This window comes from Nerophis lumbriciformis, linkage group LG37 (genome assembly GCF_033978685.3).
Source record: "Nerophis lumbriciformis linkage group LG37, RoL_Nlum_v2.1, whole genome shotgun sequence".
In the NCBI taxonomy this organism is placed as follows: Eukaryota; Metazoa; Chordata; class Actinopteri; order Syngnathiformes; family Syngnathidae; genus Nerophis; species Nerophis lumbriciformis.
Window position 1 is genome coordinate 16,135,001 of NC_084584.2, and position 20,556 is coordinate 16,155,556.

The following is a 20,556-nucleotide window of genomic DNA, read 5'->3' on the forward strand; positions in this document are numbered from 1 at the left end:
CTTGGGCTGGATTTGGCCTCCGGCCACCAGTTGAGTAGCTTTGATCGAGAGGAAGAAAAAGTTGCAACAAGGTTTTTGTAGGCTTCCTGCCTGAGCGAACTAGTTGAAGCTACACCTCGGTGGCGTGCACCTCTGTCTAATTTCCACTGCGTCCCACCAGGGCCGATGGTGGACTTTGGGTTTAATGTGCGACAAATCAACTGCGAGGATGATAATCCAATCAGACTACTGCCAATCGAATCGTCGAATATTCCAAGACGCTCCTAAAGTAATCTGATTTTCATTCAGTTGTCCATCAAAAAGCTATTACATGGCTTTGGATTGCTGCAACATGGAATATCTCCATTTGAAAGACGGGGATTAGATTACAGCTGGATTGTATTGCTCTCGAGAGGCTGTAGTGAGGTCGGGATAAGGTTGGATCAAAGGCGACTTGGGTTTTCCACGCCGCACAATTCATCAGAAATACCCACACAAAGCATCGGTGTAACCAGCAAGGAAGCAGCGTACTTACAATAGGGACTTCTTTCTTGAGGTCGTCCATATCCTTGCCTCCTTTCTTCTTGGGGGACTCCTTCTCATCTTTGTCCTGCGTGGTAGCCACGCGGTAGCTGTCCGACCGTCCATACTGTCATGGCGACAAGAACCGAACAGTTTGGTGTTATATCAATAACATCCTGCACCAGATCATTCTTGAGAATGTGACATTTTTGGCACACACACACACACACACAATAGAATCACTTTCTGGGTCCAACCAACCAATACCCCAATGCAATTTTTGTGGGAATTTTAGCTGGCACAACACACTACAAAATGAAGTATATTTTTACAAATTCAAATCACAATTTCACCAGAAAAATGAAAAGGTCTTATGATGGCATGTTGCCTGGACCAGAAAGACATTGTGAGCTAACAGCTCCAGTGTGTGATGCATGTTGCTTGTGTGATGCCATCTGTCAGGCGGCGTCCAACAGGCCGTCAGATTACAGCTGTTTACTGTACCGACAGATTAACCCACTGAACAATAATAGTCGGTCAGTCTCGGCCTGAGTGGTTCAGTCACTTGTTCACAATTTTCGCCCTAAGGGGCTTTTGAGGTTTTATGTTAGGCTACTTTCACACACCAGGGTAAGATATCCCATTTTGTTTTATTTTTGTCAAATTCAATTCTAGTAGATCTCAGTCCTGGCGCAGTTGTGGCAATTTCCAGGAATATGTGCAATCAAAATCAACATTTTCTGAACCAAATTGTTACGCGTAGAAGAATAATGCTTTGATGTCCGTTACGAAGAGCGTGTGGGCAAGCAGTCGGAGGCAGGGAGTTCCTAAAACATTATTTGCCTGTTTTCTGCTCATTTGTCAACTATTTATTTTGCAACCATCTATTTCGGTGAAGAATTATGATGCTTATTGTTATTATTTGACGTATTGGTCGGATGGACGCATTCAGACTGCAGTTGCGTTCAATATATATCCGATTTATCAACATACAAAAGAGGCCTGTATTGGATTTGAAACATTTTGAAGTGCATTGTTTTCATTGACATTAAAAAATCCAATATAGGTACAGATACGGGCCAAAAAAAAAAAAATACAAATCTAAATTGACCTTCAGTGTGAACAAGGCCTTAGGTACAGAATGTGCTACTTTACTCTTGCTGCCCTCAAACAGCATGGTTTTATTTCACTTTAACTTTAGTTGCTACATGTATGGTAGTGTAAGTGTTGCCGCTTAAAGGCCTCAACAAATGTTTGACGAAGAAGCTTCCAAAATGAACGAACAGAGAGGGCAGGTTACTAACGAGGAAGCCACACATGCACGTGCCTCCAGATGTTCTACAAGCCAGACCTAATTGTGAACATGTGTTGCATCTACCCGCTCTTGACCTGCTGCATATCTACAGCCGAGCATGGCTGCATTTGAATCAGACATTGATCAGTGCGTCCTGGGGAATCATTTAGAAAAGGAGCATAATAAGATCATTTTGATGTAAACATCACTACATGTATCATCTCTGTGGGCAATTTAGCACTAACGAGTCTGAGTAATACATTCATTTCCATAATTATAACATTCTTCACAGCATAATTGAAGATTAACATGATTCACAGCCCATTACTTTTTATTTGCTGGATTTTACTGAAAAATATTTTGTGGGTACCTGCCATGCACCCAAACCTCCCCATGTTGGATAACCTCGTATCAAATTCAGACAGTTTTTCTACTCAATCTGACGAGAGACGTCATCATCAAGTTTGGATTGTTCTGATTGGCGGCTTGATGATGTCACACACACACACACACACACACACACACACACACACACACACACACACACACACACACACACACACACACACACACACACACACACACACACACACACACACACACACACACACACACACACACACACACACACACACACACACACAGTGAAAGACATGGATTACCACAGATCAGTGGAGCGGCCGACCTAGAAACCGTATCTGGTGCATATAGACTGGTAGGGGGGGGGGTCCCTTTTATAATCCATCTCTTCGTAACTACCCCCTCCCTCTTTATTTACATTCTCCTGCCTTCAGAATGCCCATCTGTTTCTACTGCTGAAGACTGGAGGATGATGGTGACCACAACAACATCGTGTTTAAGCGTTACACACAATTAGGTAAGGTGGTGCTAACAGAAAATGGCAGTTGTTGGGAGGGTGTGAGTGACAGCGTTTACTGTCCGCTGGCTGGACAGTTTAGGGAGAAGGTTTTCTCGCAACATCTAATCCAATCACTGCAGCCATTTTAATAACTGAAGTCAAACTACGCAGATTGGATTTTTTAATACAATTTTTTATAGTGATGCAACATCTATGGAAATGACTGAAGCTGACGTCACTAGACATATACACGTGTGTGGATGTGTGGATGTGATGTCACAGTGCATTCTGGGCCGTAACATCCACGTGCCATCGATTCATCTCACGCACAAATGGAAACCAGCGGTAGAGGCCTGATACAATATTGACACATTATGCAACAAACACACAGCTAAAGGAGCATCTTACATACACGTGTGCTTGTAATCACAGTAGGAGTGCAACCATTTGTCGTAATTTGACAAATATTGACAGTAAAATTTCTTGTTGACAAATTAATTTGTCGACAAATGACGCGATCCCTCATGTTTTTTCGGATGGAAACGAGTCACTCGCGACAACATTGTAGGTGAAAACTAGCAAAGTGCGGGAACATTTCATTCTAAATTGGTAATGACATAAATACATTGCTCATTTTGCGGAAGTGGATTATTTTTTTTATGGCAGTACATCTGTGAATCAGGAGCAAGGTTGTTAACTTGTTAGCTTACTAGCTAACAAGTGTGAGACTAAAATTGTGTGAAAAATTATTACTAATTTTGGCCCGAAGCTAAAAACTACCATTTTAGTGTAAGTCCGCCAGCTAAACTTTGTCTATATCAATTCAAGTACCGTATTTTTTGGAGTATAAGTCGCACCGGCCGGAAATGCATAATAAAGAAGGAAAAAAACATATATAAGTCGCATTTTGGGGGGAAATGTATTTGATAAAAGCCAACAGCAAGAATAGACATTTGAAAGGCAATTTAAAATAAAGAATAGTGAACAACAGGCTGAATAAGTGTACGTTATATGAGGCATAAATAAGCAACTGAGAACGTGCCTGGTATGTTAACGTAACATATTATGGTAAGAGTCATTCAAATAACTATAACATATAGAACATGCTATACGTTTACCAAACAATCTGTCACTCCTAATCGCTAAATCCCATGAAATCTTATACGTCTAGTCTCTTACGTGAATGAGCTAAATAATATTATTTGATATTTTACGGTAATGTGTTAATAATTTCACACATAAGTCGCTCCTGAGTATAAGTCGCACCCCCGGCCAAACTATGAAAAAAACTGCAACTTATAGTCTGAAAAATTCGGTACTTGTTTTATTTGTCAGGAACTTCATTTGTGAAGCAATGTCAAATTGCAGTACAAAGGTGAATAATAGTAACAAAACATCAATCACATACGCGCGCACACACACACACACACATTTGTGTGCAGCTTTTTAAAACACTATGTGTGTAAATGTGAGTGTGAATGTTGTCTGTGTTGGCCCTGCGATGAGGTGGCAACTTGTCCAGGGTGTACACCGCCTTTGCCCAAATGCAGCTTGGATAAGCTCCAGCTCCCCTCGCGACTCCAAAAGAGACAAGCGGTGGAAGATGGATGGATCATCGCAAAATGGTTTCCTTTTTTCTTTAATAGGAAGTTAGATAGCTTTGGTGTTTGTTTTTAATGCTGCTATTTTTACTGTCCCTTGTTTTCATACAAAATGATACTTTGTTTTTGTCTGCACTTGGCCTGTACTTACTTTTAGATGGATCAAAGTTTAATAGTTAATAGTTTAATTTTTATTCTTGTAATAGCCTAAACAGCAGTGCAGTTACAGTATAAATGAATATTTTTGAATGAATTGTTAGCACATGCGTAAAAATATCAAATGTTGAATTTAAAATCAAATGGGTGAATTATAGCCACTGAATAGGTGTATGCTTCATAATCAGATTAGTGGACTAATTGTAGGGCTGGGCAATATATCGAATATACTCGATATATCGCGAGTTTGTCTCTGTGCGATATAGAAAATGACTATATCGTGATATTCGAGTATATGTTCTCACACTGTTGCTTTTAGCTGCGGGCATTACACTACAGGCTCTTCTCACTCTTTCTTGTCTCTCCTCACAGAAACATAAAACAAGCGCATCTTCTTACATACGTCACATACTGTTGCGCGTGCAACGCCATACGCTCTCGCGGAGCAGAGAGGTAGCGGCATGGGTAACGTTAGCAGTGGCAGGTGGTGCGAGTGGTAATACGAGAGAGAGAAGGTGCCAATCTGGTAACAAATGGAGGAAGAAGAATTAATTCCCAAGAAAAACAGCACGGGTTCCATCGTCTGGCGGTGGTTTGGCTTCAAGCGGTAAGATGTTGAACAGACAACCGTAATATGTCAAGTATGCGGTAACAGCGATGCTACAAAAAGTAGCAGCACTACTAATTTATAACATCATTAGAAAAGTCACCCACTAGAGAATAAGGAGTGCTTGAAACTCCGCATGTCAACATCTCCGCCGGTGCCACACCAACAAAATGCCCAAGCAACCTGCACTGACCCAATTGAGCCTGGCGTCTTCCATTTCCACATCAACACTGTATGAAAAAAATTGTCAACAGAAGGAGATAACGTCCGCAGGAACCTACCACATAGCGAAGGACATACACTATTTGATTTCCTATTATGCAGTTCATTTTTATTTGACACTTATTGAAATATCTTGTGTGACATCATGCACAAAAATGCACTTTTTTTGTTTTAAAATACTGTAATGGCTTTCTGTACATAAAATGCACTTTAATTTAGTGTTGTTTTGATATGTCATCTTAGTGACATCATGCACAAAAGTGCACTCATAGCTTGTTTTAAATGTCTCGGACAATCTTGCACTTTCTATTTTGAAATGACATGAATATTTGTGCCACTGCTTAATAACAGTTTAATAAATACACTTTTGGTTAAATTGACTTATTTGTGATTTCCCTCTCTGCATAAAAGTTTAAAATGAGCATATATTAATGCAAGAATGTTTTAATGTAGACACATAGAATCATCATACTGGTGTGATTATATGCATCAAGTGCTCATTCAAGGCTAAGGCAAAATATCGAGATATATATCGTGTATCGTGACATGGCCTAAAATATCGAGATATTAATAAAAGGCCATATCGCCCAGCCCTAACTAATTGTTAACATTATCGATGGCTATCGAAAACAGTCGTTAGTTGCAGCCCTAAATCAGAGACCGCAATCCAAAGAGCTGCGACACAATCAAAGGGATATAAAAGAGATATTAATAAACAATATGTTTAGGATTGTAGCTGTGCTGAACAGAGCGACATGTTTACATTGCTCTCAGATCGAGATCAGATGCTCTTCTTCACTGCCACTGCATATATAATATTTATATCTTACACGAACAAACAAAGTGGCTCAGCGAATGACACCAGATGACAAATGAGTAAACATGTAAACAACGCTTGAGAACTGTGGGAGATTTTTAAGGATTATTTAGTTTACAGATGTAATATTACGAGCCTGACACATAATGCTGCTTTTAATGCTCAGTGTGTCTAACAGGAGTTAGTAAATAGTGCAGTGCTTCCCAACCACTATGCAAAGCTTAGCAAGTGTGCTGCTGTAGAAATTAAACTATTGTATCTAATTGGTAAGAGTCATTATCAATTTGCGACAAATACATGTATCTCTAGTAGGGATGTCCCGATCCGATATTTGGATCGGATCGGCCGCCGATATTCGCAAACAAATGCGTGTCGGCAAGGCATGGGAAAATGCCGATCCAGATCCAGTTTAAAAAAAAACTCCGGTCCGTGTTTTCCAACGCACCGATTTAAATAATACATTCCACTTTTCTGCTGTTCCCTAAGCTCCGTTCCGCATTTTCCAGCACACCTTCAGCACATCCACAGGTCTGTGGATTCTAACGCAGTTGCTTTTAGCTGCTGGCATTACACGACAGGCTCTTCTCACTCTTTCCTGTGTCTCCCTCTTACAGACAGCGAGCGCACCTTCTTACACACGTCACATACTGTCACGTCATACGTCATATACGTATACGCCCTCTCCCAGCAGAGAGCGAGGTAGCAGCATGGCTAACGTTAGCTGTGATGCTAGCGCAGCCGCTAAGGTGCGCGCCTGTTTTAAGAGTCCTCTGCGCACGGCAAATCTATGCCACGCACAAAAATCAAATAAAAAAATAAGCGCGTAACAATTTTCGACACACGGACACGACAGAGAAAACAGTTTTCGTCATCATTGTTCAAATATTGTAAGGTCTGTCGAGACGCTTATCTCCATTCGGTGCCACACGTCCACACCATCGCCGAGGCAAACATTTCCACGTCAACACCGTATGAAAAAAATAGTGATTTTTTTTTAGTTGTGATTTCCCTCTCTGCATGAAAGTTTAAAAGTAGCATATATTAATGCAGTATGAAGAAGAATGTTTTAATGTAGACATGCAAGCCTTGAAATAACATTTTGAAAATCAAGACTACATTTCCTGCAAATGGATGCATTTCTACCCTATATTTTAACTTTAGATTTATTCTCATATCAAACTCTTTTAGTTGTCTTTTTGACACTTACATCCGGCGCCCCCCTCCACACCCTGGATTATAAATAATGTAAATAATTCAATGTGATTATCTTGTGTGATGACTGTATTATGATGATAGTATATATCTGATAGTATATATCTGTATCATGAATCAATTTAAGTGGACCCCTGGAAAAACTTATTCGGGTGTTACCAGTTAGTGGTCAATTGTACGGAATATGTACTTCACTGTGCAACCTACTAATAAAAATCTCAATCAATCAATCAAAACACAGAATCATCATACTGCTGTGATTATATGCATCAAGTATTCATTCAAGGCTAAGGCAAAATATCGAGATATATATCGTGTATCGCAATATGGCCTTAAAATATCGCAATATTAAAAAAAGGCCATATCGCCCAGCCCTAGTTTCAATGATGTGTTTATCCCTGAATAAACAGGTCAGTTTCTTGTTACCAACCATTGTGTATTATTCAAACTCCCCTAATTCAGCTGGCTAGTTATCAAGAGTACTAAAACCCTTTTCAACATGATTCTGACAATTAAGTAGGCTAAATAACTTTAAACTTTAATACATGCTCGGATAGGCCATTATCGGTCAGTATTGGTATCGGTCAGTATCGGTATCGGATCGGAAGTGCAAAAACAATATCGGTATCGGATCGGAAGTGCAAAAACCTGGATCGGGACATCCCTAATCTCTAGTCATCTACAGTTAATATGTACAGTATGCAAAGAACACATATTGACAGGAAGATCAAATACATGCTCATGATTACCCTGTGTCCACCTGTTGCCATTTATACATCAGAATAAGCACTGAGGTTTGTCGAATGTAAAATATGTGCCTTGCCTCAATCCGAGCTGGGCCACTTACATTTGTGTGTTACGCGGCAGCCATTTTAGCAGTCTTCCACATCACTTCCAGCAATTGAGTGTTTGGTAACAAGTTAATCTGTACCAGATATGATCATTTGTTCTGAAATGAACAAACGACACGACAGTGACATCTCATTAACAGGAGCCCTTGCATGAAATATCATCTAATCACACGCACGCATGCACCTTCCGTCCTCCTGTCTTTCACATCAAGTGCACCACAGGTGGCATCCATCCTCTTTATCATCCAATTGTGTTAATCTGTCAAGTTTTCTTTCCTCCATAGCAGCCTCTGTTCTGTTATCTACATACGAGCAGCTACCCAGCATTCCATGCTGCCTCTTTGCACACACAATCCTCCACTCTCGTCAAGGTGTGTCATTGCACAGTCTTTGACATTCTTCTCAACTCTTCCACATACAACTGCTAACTCTGAGTCAATCATGGTGGCTGTATTGACCTTTGCCATCATACTTGCTTCCGACCTGTCAATCATTCTGAGTACTTCAAGATTGCGAGTAATTCACAGCACCCTTTTACTCATCGTCGACGATCACTCGAAACGAGTATGATTGTCCTACTGTTTGTGGGTCTGCCTTCAGGAAAACACCTGTGCGTGGAATCTTTTAAAGTGGGGAGACTGGTGCACAGACAGCCACCACACTGTCCTTGGCAAAGAGAAGGCCAGGGTCCAATGCCATGGGGACCAAGACAATTGGGGGCCCTTGTGGAGCTTCTCTGCTACCATCATCCGCCCACTGCGCGGTTGAGGTCTTTTTACTTTAGGCCCTCTTACTACAACCAAGCTGTCCCACAAACTATATGGCATGAGCATTAAGGCATACTGAAAATTTGCCGTTTATTTCAGGAAAAAAATGGTTCTCAGCTCGGCACTTGTAATGTGGATATATGATTTCAAGGGAGATGGCCATTCCATTTCCAAACCCAAAGACAAACTCGGAGAAATGTCTTTGTTGGATCAAAGCTATCTTATGAGAGTGCTCATTTTCATCTGAATGTGAACAAGTGTACCCCGCAAGGCTCAGTCCCTGCTTTCTGTTCTACCTGGGACTTGATACTGGGTCGTCCGCATGATACTCTAGAGCAGTGGTTCTCAAATGGGGGTACTTGAAGGTATGCCAAGGGGTACGTGAGATTTTTTTTAAATATTCTAAAAATAGCAACAATTCAAAAATCCTTTATAAATATAAATAAAAACCTTTTTTCAAAATAGTTCAAGAAAGACCACTACAAATGAGCAATATTTTGCACTGTTATACAATTTAATAAATCAGAAACTGATGACTGCGATGAGGTGGCGACTTGTCCAGGGTGTACACCGCCTTCCGCCCGATTGTTGCTGAGATAGGCTCCAGCGCCCCCCGCGACCCCAAAGGGAATAAGCGGTAGAAAATGGATGGATGGATGGAAACTGATGACATAGTGCTGTATTTTACTTCTTTATCTCTTTTTTTCAACCAAAAATGCTTTGCTCTGATTAGGGGGTACTTGAATTAAAAAAATTTCACAGGGGGTACATCACTGAAAAACGGTTGAGAACCACTGCTCTAGAGGTCGTCAGGGAATTAGGTTCACTAACGTGCACATGGCCAAGTCACACCGGCTGGCCTCCGTTACACTCAACCCCTAAACCTCACGCTAGTCTCTCATGCGGACCACAGGATGAGAGTGAGGTTTCGGGGGCAATGTGTACGTTGATAAGCCTCCCCCGCCCCCAACAACCTCAACAGATGATCAGTGCTGGCTATCATGTTGAAAGCACAGGCTTTCAGCTCGGTAGTTAGCACGCTCGTCTATCATACGGACGGCCCAGATTTGAGTCCGGGACGGAACAGTAAAAGCATGGACTGAACCAGGCGGGTTACAATTTCTACCTTCCAAAACACACATTTCATTAAAGTAGCCTTGGGTGAAGTGGTTTAGCCCCCTCTTAAGTGATCGCTGTGACTCTTTTTATGCATCGGAAAGGAACAATATTCTAATTTTGTCTGAAATTCCAGCAAGTGATTGATATTCTTCCACCATCTTTAACGGAAGTGTGGGACATGACAACACAGTAGTCAAGGTGGCTTGGCTTAGCAGGCAAAGTGGGAAGTGTCCGTTCAAGCGAACACGCTGAGCATCTATGGATTCTGATTGATTGGTGCGTATCAAACGGCCCCAGAAGCCTTGACAGTCCTTTTTTGAACCCCTGTCCACTGGGCACCCCCTCCACCATGGTGACAATCAGTCCTGACTTTCAAACCCCCACGCATGCCTCCATCAACACACATCTCTTGAATTAGCCTCGGGTGAGGTTGTGGACAGCTCCACAAACTGTGACAGATCGGCAGCATGGCCTAAATGCTTTCTCATCCCAGAATTTTAACCAGCCCCCACTCCAACCGAATCCGGGGAACAGAGCAGAGGAGAACTCCGCGTCAATCGCTAAACAAGACCCAACGGACTTTGGCTACGGTGCGTGCTTGCGTGATGCCAACAACAGGCTGGAGTGCACAATGAACATTACACCATGACTATTACTAAAATAAATGCATGCTCTGTGTGTACTTGTCATTTTAAGTAGTCCATTCATTTGGTGTATTGATGAACGCAGTCCAGGTCCAAAAGGATTTAGTGGACCCACTGTGAGTGGACTCTATAGTCCTGGGTTGTACTGGTTTTAGTATAGTACCGTGAAACTAATGAATCATAATCGGTACTATACCGCCTCTAAAAAGTACCATAAAAAACATCCTGTAACGACTTGGTACCGGATTGATACCCAAATTTGTGGTATCATCCATAACTAATGTAAAGCATCCAAACAGAAGAATAAGTGATTATTACATTTTAACACAAGTGTAGATGGAACATGTTAAAAGAGAAAGTAAGCAGATATTAACAGTAAATGGACAAGTAGATTAATAATTAATTTTCTACCACTTGTCCTTAATAATTTTGACAAAATAATAGAATGGAAAATGACAATATGTTACTGCATATGTTAGCAGCTAAATTAGGAGCCTTTGTTTGCTTACTTACTACTAAAAGACAAGTTGTCTTGTATGTTCACCATTTTATTTAAGGACAAACTTGCAATAAGAAACATATGTTCAATGTACCGTAAGATTTTTTGTTAAGATAAATCCAATAATGCCATTTTTTGTGGTCTTATTTTGGTACCTGTACCAAAATATTGGTATTGGGACAACATTAGTCCTGAGTGAAGCAAGTGGGACTATTACTGGTTTCCTTACCTGACTTTTGTCACCAATTTAACTTTTTCATAACAAGTTCTATGACTTCAAAAAAGCAATTTACATTAATATATCTCGATGACACAGTACATCTTGTTTACTGTTGGTGTCTTAACCTTACAATGAACGTACAGATAATTTCTACTGCGTTACCTTGGGTTTATGTTACACGACTAAACTCCTTTGTGTGTGTATGCTAACAGCCCGCCTCCAGCCACAGAGACACAGAAAGTGGATGACTGACAAAGGGTTCACTTCATTTAATTAATTCCGTCATAGTCCAGCACCCCCCGCGACCCTGAAGGGAATAAGCGGTAGAAAATGGATGGATGGATAGTACAAACGCACCCAAGATCCATGGGAGGCTGCCTTTTGCGCAAAGAATCGCATGCAAAATGTCAATTAATGAATGACAATGTGCTTTATATAAAATTATACTAGAAATCTATTCCTAGCCTCTTCCTGCTCCATCACTGATAAGAGAATATTTGCACATTTCCCCAAACATTCTTACTGCCCTTAAATTGCATGCAGCATTAGAGCTGGTCTTGGTAACACTTGGTTAAAATTACAGTCAAAGAAGTTTTGAGGGGAAAATATTGTACATCTTGTGTTTTTTGCCACAAAAAACATGTTTTTTACAAAATGGGCACAAAATAAGAAAAAAATATAAACTTTATTTCGACAGACCTTATGTTGACCTAGAGCAGCGGTCACCAACTTTTTTGAAACCAAGAGCTACTTCTTGGGTACTGATTAATGCGAAGGGCTACCAGTTTGATACACACTTAAATAAATTGCCAGAAATAGCCAATTTGCTCAATTTACCTTTAACTCTATATGTTATTATTAATAATTAAAGGGGAACATTATCACCAGACCTATGTACGGTAAGTGTCAATTTTCGACTGTTTTCCGTACCTTGGAGACATCATGCCTTGTCGGTGTGTTGTCGGAGGGTGTAACAACACGAACAGGGACGGATTCAAGTTGCACCAGTGGCCCAAAGATGCGAAAGTGGCAAGAAATTGGACGTTTGTTCCGCACACTTTACCGACGAAAGCTATGCTACGACAGAGATGGCAAGAATGTGTGGATATCCTGCGACACTCAAAGCAGATGCATTTCCAACTGGACTGGACAGATCAGCTTTCAGGAAAAGAGAGCGGATGAGGGTATGTCTACAGAATATATTATTTGATGAAAACTGGGCTGTCTGCACTCTCACAGTGCATGTTGTTGCCAAATGTATTTCATATGCTGTAAACCTAGTTCATAGTTGTTAGTTTCCTTTAATGCCAAACAAACACATACCAATCGTTGGTTAGAAGGCGATCGCCGAATTCGTCCTCGCTTTCTCCCGTGTCGCTGGCTGTCATGTCGTTTTCGTCGGTTTCGCTTGTATACGGTTCAAACCGATATGGCTCAATAGCTTCAGTTTCTTCTTCAATTTCGTTTTCGCTACCTGCCTCCACACTACAACCATCCGTTTCAATACATGCGTAATCTGTTGAATCGCTTAAGCCGCTGAAATCCGAGTCTGAATCCGAGCTAATGTCGCTATACCTTGCTGTTCTATGCGCCATGTTTGTTTGTATTGGCATCACTGTGTGACGTCACAGGAAAATGGACGGGTGTATATAACGATGGTTAAAATCAGGCACTTTGAAGCTTTTTTTAGGGATATTGCGTGATGGGTAAAATTTTGAAAAAAACTTTGAAAAATAAAATAAGCCACTGGGAACTGATTTTTAATGGTTTTAACCCTTCTGAAATTGTGATAATGTTCCCCTTTAATATTTATCTTTGTGGAAACACTGATCATCTTAATGATTTCTCACATTAAATATATATAGAAACAGATAAATATCCATGTGCAACACTTTTTATTTTTATATTTTCTCTAAGTGCACATTTTTCAAATGATCACTTCTAAGACAGTCTTGTGAAATCACAATATCCCATTTTAACTACCGTAACTAGCCACTAACATTTTTTAACAAATCATGAATTACTTTGCACCATGTTTGTACAAATAATAACTCATGTAAAATACAAAAGTCAACTCTCAAATTTTTAAATAAATCATGTCACACTTTGAACTGGACACCAAATCTGTTATCTGTTTCTTTGTCAGTTAGTGGGAAGCCTGGCATTGCATGCTATTAACTAGTGTGTTGTACTCTGGTGTGTAACTTGACACTTCAACTCTGAGTGAGTCTTGCAGATGTGCATCAAATGCATGTCAGAAAAGGCTGATTCACATTCTGTCATTCCGTCGTACATTTTTTTTCCTTTTACGGAAGGTTTTTTGTAGAGAATAAATGATGAAAAAAACACTTAATTGAACGGTTTAAAAGAGGAGAAAATACAAAAAAAAATGAATTAAATTTTGAAACAGTTTATCTTCAATTTCGACTCTTTAAAATTCAAAATTTAACCGAAAAAAAGAAGAAAAAAACTAGCTAATTCGAATCTTTTTGAAAAAATTAAAAAAATAATTTATGGAACATCATTAGTAATTTTTCCTGATTAAGATTAATTTTAGAATTTTGATGACATGTTTTAAATAGGTTTAAAATCCAATCTGCATTTTGTTAGAATATATAACAAATTGGATCAAGCTATGTTTCTAACAAAGACAAATCATTATTTCTTCTAGATTTTCCAGAACAAAAATTTTAAAAGAAATTCAAAAGACTTTGAAATAAGATTTAAATTTGATTCTACAGATTTTCTAGATTTGCCAGAATAATTGTTTTGAATTTTAATCATAATAAGATTGAAGAAATATTTCACAAATATTATTTGTCGAAAAGAGAAGCTAAAATGAAGAATTAAATTAAAATGTATTTATTATGCTTTACAATTAAAAAAAAAAACATTTACTTGAACATTGATTTAAATAGTCAGGAAAGTAGAGGAAGGAATTTAAAAGGTAAAAGGGTATATGTGTTTAAAAATCCTAAAATCATTTTTAAGGTTGTATTTTTTCTCTAAAATTGTCTTTCTGAAAGTTATAAGAAGCAAAGTAAAAAAATAAATGAATTTATTTAAACAAGTGAAGACCAAGTCTTTAAAATATTTTCTTGGATTTTCAAATTCTATTTGAGTTTGGTCTCTCTTAGAATTAAAAACGTTGAGCAAAGCGAGACCAGCTTGCTAGTAAATAAATACAATTTAAAAAAATAGAGGCAGCTCACTGGTAAGTGCGGCTATTTGAGCTATTTTTAGAACAGGCCAGCGGGCGACTCATCTGCGACCCGGGCACCGCGTTGGTGACCCCTGACCTGGAGATTTAGGCGTTGAATAAAAAAAAATTACTTATTTTAAGATTTTGATGAATTACAGTTCGAGATGTTAATTTATGTTTCAACGATGTTAAAATTGTTATTTTGCACTAAAAAATCAATTATTCAACAAATGTGACCTCGGGGAACATGCTTTTTTTTGCCCAACCAGAATATGATGAAGCATATGGCAAACACTGAGTATGAACGCAAACCAGACCGCACTAAAGTGACTCATTATGTATGTTTTTTTTTGTTTGTTTGTTTTTTTAACAGACTACAAGTTTGAATAATAAGAGGAGAAATTACAACAGTGAGGGTAGCCACCACCCAGTTTGTAATCATGTTCACACATATTTCAGAGGACTCAGGATAGATATGAAAATGAATTGCTGCAAGCCTATTAAACTTTCATAAATGGTGTATGCCATACTTATTTTACTTTTACGTCACAATAGATCAGGGGTGTCCAAAGTGCGGCCCGGCGGTCATTGGCCCACAGCTAATTATTTCAATGGCCCGTGGCATATTCTAAAAACATTATAGAAAAAAAGAGCATTGAATTGTTGATTTATTGAAGACTCCAATTGCTTCACATTAAATATATGCATATGTTGTGTCTTATTTAACAAAAAGGGCATAAAACACACAAAAAATATTATAAAAAACTTATAATCGATGGATAGATTTGAAGTTGATCTTGACACACGTTGAAAGTAAAAAAAAAAGAAAGAAAAAAGTATGACTTATTTTAAACACTTTTATGAGTTGGGCCCTTTCAGGTCCGCAATAATTTTAGAGCGATTTTATTTTTTTTAAACTGTCATTGCTAAAATTAAATAATGAATACAATCAATGGTGGTATGACTTATTGACCTATTTAAGGCTCCAATTACTTTACATCAAATTTACATCACTGACATTTTTTCGGGGGGAAAGGTTTTTGCCATGAAAACATTTATTTTTTTTACAAAATGGGCATAAAACAAGAAAAAATAAAATAACTTTATATCAACAGACCTGTAGTTTATTAAGAGCAGTAGTTCTCAAACTTTTTCTCCGGTGTGATCCTCTGGAAAATAAGTAGTTTGCAGGCAGCGATAAATAAAGCCAGACTGACGAGCTACCCCCTTGTTTGGGTAGGAGTTTGTCCTGGGACTCCGTCTCTGCTGATTGTGGGGGTTCAATTTATTTTTCCACCAGCGCATCGCCTACCTGTCCTGTCTCCATGTTTACTTACAATGATCCCCTCGTGTGTGTAACCCGTCATGTCGCAAAATCGAAAGAGAAATGCGAGCCTATATGTCAACACATCCTTTTCTTTCGAAGAAAATATTGTTTTCTCTCACGTTTGACACCAAATACACTAACTGTTTGTGCAATTATTGTTGTTACTATGAATCATCTGATGGCACAAGCCCTAAGGATAAAATACAGCCTATCGCTTGAAGCAATAAAAATAGAAATGGCACGATAGACATTTTTCTATCTTGCCCACAATATGTATCGTCATATCGCCTAGCACTATTCCAGACAGTTTGAACAGTAACACTGTTTGAATATAGGAAAATGAAACCCTGTACTTTAATCAAGTGATTATTTGGCGCACCATTAGATGGAGCCTGTGTACCACTAGTACCACAGTTTGAAAATGACTGATTATTGAAAAGAATGTACCGTATTTTTCAGACTATAAGTCGCAGTTTTTTTCATAGTTTGGCCAGGCTCCAGTGCGACTTATATATGTTTTTTTCCTTTTTTACTATGCATTTTTGGCAGGTGCGACTTATACTCCGGTGCGACTTATACTCCGAAAAATACGGTATATAAAATATGATTTGTTTTTAACATTTGTATGATTGAGACCCTTCCGGGACCCCGGGACAAAACTTGAGGGGAGCCCTCAAAGGTGCTGTTTGCAAGTTCCTTACAGTAACATTTTTTCAAAGCAAAAAAATATAACAAGAACACCACCGGTGCTTAAAGTTAAAGTACCACTGATAGGTGGGGTGAAATTACTCTCTGCATTTGACTTCGACTTAGACAAACTTTAATGATCCACAAGGGAAATTGTTCCCATCCCCTTGTTCCACCCCCTGGGAGGTAAGAGGAGAAGTGAGCAGCAGCAGTGGCTGCGCTCGGGAATCATTTTGGTGATTTAACCCCCAATTACCAGGGAGGTAATGGGTCCCATTTTTATAGTCTTTGGTATGACTCGGCCGGGGTTTGAACTCACGACCTACCGATTTCAGGGCGGACACTCTAACCACTAGGCAGGCCTATGTTACCACTTATGTTACCATTAGTGGTTTAACAGAACACATTTGTTTGACAATTGTCTATATTTTTCACAATTACAAAGTTCATGTAATAAAAATTTTTACCGGCCCGAAATAAAGTTGTCTTGTCATACGCCCAGGGAATTCGTTTTGGTGTCACGTTCATACTTGCCAATCTTCCCGAATTTTCTGGGAGACTCCCGAATTTCAGTGCCTCTCCCGAAAATCTCCCGGGACAACCATTCTCCCGAATTTCTCCCGATTTCCAGCCGGACAACAGGCAAACAGGCCCCCCCCCCCCCCAATCTCCCGAATTCGGAGGTCTCAAGGTTGGCAAGTATGGTTACGTTGTTGTTATGATAGAGTATACATTCAATGACAGCTAACGCTACCTATCTAAATTCCTATTATTAGCCAACAACACCAAAAGCTAATGTGTTACGTACGTATGTAACTACATCATTACGTACTAGAAGACGAGAGAGGGCGGGATATACAAAATACATTAGAAAGTTGGCGCCCTCTAGGCATCGGTGTAAACGTTGCAAAGAGACCCTTAAAGGTTAGAAAAAAAATCGATGTATTGTATTGGTTTTGAAACGGAAAAATATAAAAATGGCCCCCACCTGCTTTGATTTTTCAGTGTGCGGCCCTTAGTGGAAAAAGTTCGGACACCCCTTGTATACTCAAATGCTGATCCTTTCTCCCACCAACTGACACATACCACATTCAATATATTCCTGGAACTGTGATTGCTATATCAGTGTTTTTCAAACATTTTTGAGCCGAAGCACTTTTTTTTTTTTATTGAAAAAATCCGGAGGCACACCACTAGCAGAAATAATTAAAAAATGGAACTCAGTTGACAGTAAAAAGTCATTGTCGAAAGTGTTGGATATGACTTTAAACCATAACCAACCATGCATCAATATAGCTCTTGTCTCAAAGTAGGTGTGCTGTCACATCACCCCCTGACTTATTTGGAGTTTTTTTGCTGTTTTCCTGTGTGTAGTGTTTTACTTCTTGTCTTGCGCTCCTATTTTGGTGGATTTTCCTGTAGCAGTATCATGTCTTCCTTTGAGCGCTATTCCCCGCTTCTGCTTTGTTTTATCAACCAATAATATTTAAGTTGTTGCTATCCTTCTTTGTGTGGACATTGTTGATCGTCCTGTCATGTACGGATGTACTTTGTGGACGCCGTCTTTGCTCCACAGTAAGTCTTTGCTGTCGTCCAGCATTCAGTTTTTGTTTACTTTGTCGCCAGTTCAGTTTTAGTTTCATTCTGCATAGCCATCCCTAAGCTTTAATGCCTTTTCTTAGAGGCTCTCACCTTCTGTTTATTTTTGGTAAAAGCATTAGATACCTTTTTACCTGCACACTGTCTCCCGCTGTCGTCTGCATATTGGGATCACGACATACCATCGTCGTCTCACACGACGTGTTCCCGACATCTACAAAGCAATTAGCTACCAGCTTCCACCTACTGATATTGAGAAGAATAACATGGTTACTCTGCCGAGCTCTCGACAGCACTGACACTTAGCAACGGCACATTATTTGCGGATTAGGATTACTGGTTTGCAAAAAATATTTTTAACCCAAATAGGTGAAACTACATAATCTCCCACGGCACACCAGACTGTATGGCACAGTGGTTGAAAAACCCTGTCTTAGAGTATACATTAAATGACAGCTAACGTTCGCGTATCCAAATTCCTATTATTAGCCAACAAAACCTAAAGCTAATGTGTTACGTATGTACGAAACTACGTCATTACCTACAAGAAGACGTGAGAGGGCGTGATATAGAAAATATATTGGAAAGTTGGCGCCCTCTAGGCATCGGTGTAAGCATTGCAAACAGACCCTTTAAGGCAGTGGTCCCCAACCACCGGGCTGCGGCCCGGTACCGGTCCTTGGATCGATTGGTACCGGGCCGCACAAATGATAAATGGGTAGTACTTGTATAGCGCTTTTCTACCTTTAGAGGTACTCAAAGCGCTTTGACACTATTTCCACATTCATCCATTCACACACTGATGGCGGGAGCTGCCATGCAAGGCCCTAACCACGACCCATCAGGAGCAAGGGTGAAGTATCTTGCTCAAGGACACAACGGACGTGACGAGGTTGGTAGAAGATGGGGATTGAACCAGTAACCCTCAGGTTGCTGGCACGGCCACTCTCCCAACTGCGCCACACCGTCCCCACAAGAAAGAAAAAATAATAATAATAATTTTTTTTTTTTTTAATTAAATCAACATAAAAAAAACAAGATACACTTAAAATTAGTGCACCAACCCAAAAAACCTCCCTCCCCCATTTACACTCATTCACACAAAAGGGTGGTTTCTTTCTGTTATTAATATTTCTGGTTCCTACATTATATATCAATATAGATCAATACAGTCTGCAGGGATACAGTCCGTAAGCACACGATTGTATTTTTTATGACCAAAAAAAAATAAAAAATAAAAAATGAATTAATTAATAAAAATAAAAAAAGAACATCCCCCCCCCGGTCCGTGGGACAAATTTCCAAGCGTTGACCGGTCCGCAGTTACAAAAAGGTTGAGGACCACAGCTTTAAGGCATACTTGCCAACCCTCCCGGTTTTCGCGGGAGACTCCCGAATTTCAGTGCCCCTCCCGAAAATCTCCCGATTTCCACCCGGACAACAAAGTTGGGGGCGTGCCTTAAAGGCACTGCTTTTAGCGCCCTCTACAACCTGTCGTCACGTCCGCTTTTCCTCCATACAAACAGCGTGCCGGCCCAGTCACATAATATTTCCGGCTTTAACACACTCATAAGTGAATGCATCGCATACTTGATCAACAGCCATACAGGTCACACTGAGGGTGGCCGTATAAACAACTTTAAAACTGTTACGAATATGCGCCACACTGTGAACCCACACCAAACAAGAATGACAAACACATTTCAATCAATCAATCAATGTTTATTTATATAGCCCTAAATCACAAGTGTCTCAAAGGGCTGCACAAGCCACAACAACATCCTCGGTACAGAGCCCACATATTTCACACCTTTCGGGAGAAGATCCGCACCGTAACACAACAGAACAAATACCCAGAACCCCTTGCAGCACTAACTCTTCCGGGACGCTACAATACACATCCCCGCTACCACCAAACACCGCCTCCAAAACTCTGCAGCCCCTCCCACCCCCATCTCCTGAATTCGGAGGTCTCAAGGTTGGCAAGTATGCTTTAAGGTTAGAAAAAAATCTAGATATTGTATTGGTTTTGAAACATAAAAATATGGTTCCCTCCGGGTACTCCGGCTTCCTCCCACCTCCAAAGACATGCACCTGGGGATAGGTTGAATTGAATTGAATTATATTTATATAGCGCTTTTCTCTAGTGACTCAAAGCACTTTTACATAGTGAACCCCAATATCTAAGTTACATTTAAACCTGTGTGGGTGGCACTGGGAGCAGGTGGGTAAAGTGTCTTGCCCAAGGACACAACGGCAGTGACTAGGATGGCGGAAGTGGGGATCGAACCTGGAACCCTCAAGTTGGCACGGCCACTCTACCAACCGAGCTATACCATTGATAGGCAACACTAAATTGGCCCTAGTGAATG

At 39.9% G+C, this 20,556-nt stretch overlaps 1 protein-coding gene across 2 annotated transcripts in view; it reads right to left on the bottom strand.

The window, feature by feature from the left end:
- Nucleotides 1-20,556, bottom strand: part of atp1a3a (ATPase Na+/K+ transporting subunit alpha 3a) — an 80,855-nt gene that overhangs the window by 41,689 nt on the left and 18,610 nt on the right. For both annotated transcript variants that reach the window (XM_061930910.2, XM_061930911.1), the window contains exon 4: nt 515-628. In XM_061930910.2, the coding sequence (XP_061786894.1) occupies nt 515-628 (114 nt within the window). The remainder of the gene's footprint in view (nt 1-514; nt 629-20,556) is intronic.